General features: G+C 44.1%; 1 protein-coding gene across 1 annotated transcript in view; it reads right to left on the bottom strand.

Moving 5' to 3' along the window:
- The window catches only part of SPRYD7 (SPRY domain containing 7), a 15449-nt gene that overhangs the window by 9679 nt on the left and 2549 nt on the right, over nt 1-3221 (bottom strand). The window contains exon 2 of the mRNA XM_009277173.2: nt 2259-2375. Within this exon, the coding sequence (XP_009275448.1) occupies nt 2259-2375 (117 nt within the window). The remainder of the gene's footprint in view (nt 1-2258; nt 2376-3221) is intronic.

Genomic DNA, 3221 nt, shown 5'->3' with positions numbered 1-3221 from the left:
ATGACTAATGACTACCAATTGAGTTGGGGCCAGGAGGGGGACTGCACCCTGCCCGCTCGCCCTCCCTGCACACCCTCCTGCACGAACTTGCCGCGCAAACTGCCACGCCACGTCCTTCTGCCGTGCCACATCTGCTGTGCAAACTGCCACGCCATGTCCTTCTGCCGCGCCATGTCTGCCACGCAAACTGCCATGCCACGTCCTTCTGCCGCACCACGTCCTGTTTGCCTGCCATGTTCGCTGCGCTCCCTGGGGGCTGCTCTGGTATGTGAGGGGATTTGACTGCCGTCCCTCCTGTCCCCGCCCATGCTGAGTGAGAGCTGCCGCTCGTCAGAAGCTCCCTCCTCCGGCTCTCACCCTCTCACCCCCTGCGCTTTTGCCTTCACAGTTTTTGCTGTGGTTTTGCCACTTTAGGAAGGGTGCCCTGGCGCGATCCTCCGCTCCGGAGCCCTTCGCCTCGGTGGCTTCCTGGTTAAGAACTGGTGAAGAGGTTTGAAATAAGGAAAATGCATTTGCTTTTTCTGAATTACGAAGAACAGCAGGAAAGTAGGAATAGTAAGTGGCACAAATACAATAGTGGCTTGGCAACCAGTTCATAGAATATAATTTGGGGGTTATCACAGACCACGTGCTGAGCGTGAGTCTGTGCCCTACTGTTGTGAAAAACTTCTGGATGTATGGCATGTATAAAGCAGACATATTGTATGTACAGCAGATGAAGGATGTCTACTGCTGCTGCAGCTGGAGCAGAGCATCCATTTTAAGCATCATACCTCAAGACAAATTAGGTCAATTAGAGATATTCTAGAAGAAACAACAAAACCAATCAAAAGTGTAAAAACATCATCTATAAGGAGACAATGAAAAAAAGAAAAACTGGGACTGTTTAATCTACAGAAGACTACAATGAGGCAAAAATATAAAGAAAATTAGTTTCAAAAGACAAAATTGCAGAACAACTTACTCTAATACTTACATGCCCAGAATGAAAAGGACAAGAGTGTGAACAAGATTCAGATTAGACTTCAGAAAACTTTCCAATAGTCAGGGTGACCCGACAGATGACCCCTAATAGATTGCGCAGGGACACTTCTGGGAATTGAAGTTTTAAGTTAAGCTATCTACAATTCTCCTGCCCTTGGGGCACAGGAATAGACGAGACACGGCTCACAGGGACCAGGAGAGTTTATTTCCTGTGTTTCTCAAGTATAACAACATGGATACTGTATCTGTGTGAATAATGACCATATATGAACAACAGCTGCAGTGGATTCTTCCCCCAACAGAAAGAATACTAAAATTGCCAAGTTAAGACTGATCTGGGGTTTACATGTAGTAAACAACTAGTTTGACTGCAAGGTGTTTTGGACAGGTTTGCGTTCATGCTGCCTGCACTCCAATCCAACCGAATGCAAACAACCCTTACCCAAAAACCACCAGGTTCAAGCTCCAGCTGGTATCCTAAGGCCTGTCTCTGGACTAACACTTCCCTTCTTCTTCCCTCCCCCTACACACTTAGGGAAAGAACAGCTTCATTTTTGCAGTGTCTGTTGTTTTTAAAAATACAGGCTGATTTTTAATATCAGAATACAGGCAAGCCTGGAGTACACTCTGTACTAGTGAAGCTGACTGTATTAGTAAAAGCATAACGCTTCCAAATTTCATTCACTTTCAGCTGCCTTGCATTAGATCTGTGCTAAACAAATAAAAGAAACTGGGTGCTTAAAGGCTCCTTTTGATAAGGCGGTGTTGGAATAAGTGCTGTACATTTGATTTGAAGAGCAAAGGGTAGCACAAGGAGCATTATCCTTTCTTGGGCAAACACAGTGCATGTTAAAAGCAAATGAAGGTAGACAAATAGCTACAAATATTGCTGGATAAACTGCACTATTTAAAAAAAAACCAACTTCATAGCTACAGTGTTTTATGTGGTAATAAGCATTTATTTACCAAAAAACATTTCTAAAATATGCTAACTGAAAAACATGCGTGTAACAGCATACAAAACAATATGGTGTTTTAGTATGTGCAGTCCTTTAGTAATATACTTACCATTCTTTTTAATATTTCAGAGCCACAATTAAAAAAAAAAAAAGGAAATTTCCTTTTACACAATGACAACTGATAAAACTGTCCAATGTTCACAAGTTCAAGGATGCAATTAGAAAGATGCACGTGCTCGCTATTTGAGGTATGACCACCAGCAGGCAATCTGACATACCTTCCAACTTTAAAGTTGTACATTTTTGCGGACTAACCTGTGGACTGGATTTTAAACTCAAAATAGCTCTTGTTCTGATGCAGAGGTGCATTGGCTAAGCAGCCTCCTGTGCCACATATTCTTCTGCCATTTTTAACAATGACGACATCTGTTCCTGCAAGAAGAAAAAAACCCACAAAACTTCAAAACATTTTTAGAAGCCTGGAAGCAGCTCTTAAAAGCCCTAAACATTGAGAACAGTTTTTGTTCTTTCTGCCCCAAGTAAGAGATTCATTAGTCTGTGAGAATTATGATGATGGGCCACGCTTTGAAGTAAGAAAAGGAAGGCTGTTTACAGGCTAGTTCATCTTTCAGCTAGGGTTTATTTATTTAAAATCTACACACCGCTCTAATTTCGCCTCTTGGGTTTTACGGCACCATGCTGATTACAACCTTTGCTCAGCCACATCAGAAGCATAACTTACAATTTAGTCAGAAACGGTTCACTGTGAGACCAAAGCCCTGTACCCTGTCTCTATACACTGGAGAAAAAAATTCAGCAAAGAGAAGGAAAGGCACATTGGGTAGAAATGTTTGATGGAACTGCAAGGCATTTAATTATTCTCTGAAAAAATCCTTTTATTAGAAACATGCCTGCCAATACAGAGAGGAAAAAAATCCTCTCCTAAGTTTTCCTTCTCCAGTGGAAGACTTCGTCTTTAGGCACTGTTGTCATGGTCAAGAACATGGGAGACAGTCAAGGTCCACCGATGCAACTGAATAAAAACAGGCTACTAATTGCGCTCGAGCACTGGACCCTGGATCGGCCAGACAGCGTTCCTCCTAGCTCTTTCCCCGGCTCTGCTGGAGCTGACCCAGACCACTTCTCTCCTCAGCAAAGCCGGGGCACGGTTTCGTGGACAGCTCATCCTAAGGATGACGCTCAAAGGGCGGTATGGGTAAGACTCCGCATGGTTACCCCCTGCTGCGCCCCGGGCGCCGGGTCTGCGGCCTCCCCGCC

This window comes from Aptenodytes forsteri, unplaced genomic scaffold (assembly GCF_000699145.1).
Source record: "Aptenodytes forsteri isolate BGI_AS27 unplaced genomic scaffold, ASM69914v1 Scaffold145, whole genome shotgun sequence".
Lineage (NCBI taxonomy): Eukaryota > Metazoa > Chordata > Aves > Sphenisciformes > Spheniscidae > Aptenodytes > Aptenodytes forsteri.
The sequence above is the reverse complement of the archived record's forward strand: the minus strand, read 5'-3'. Positions and strand labels throughout refer to the sequence as shown.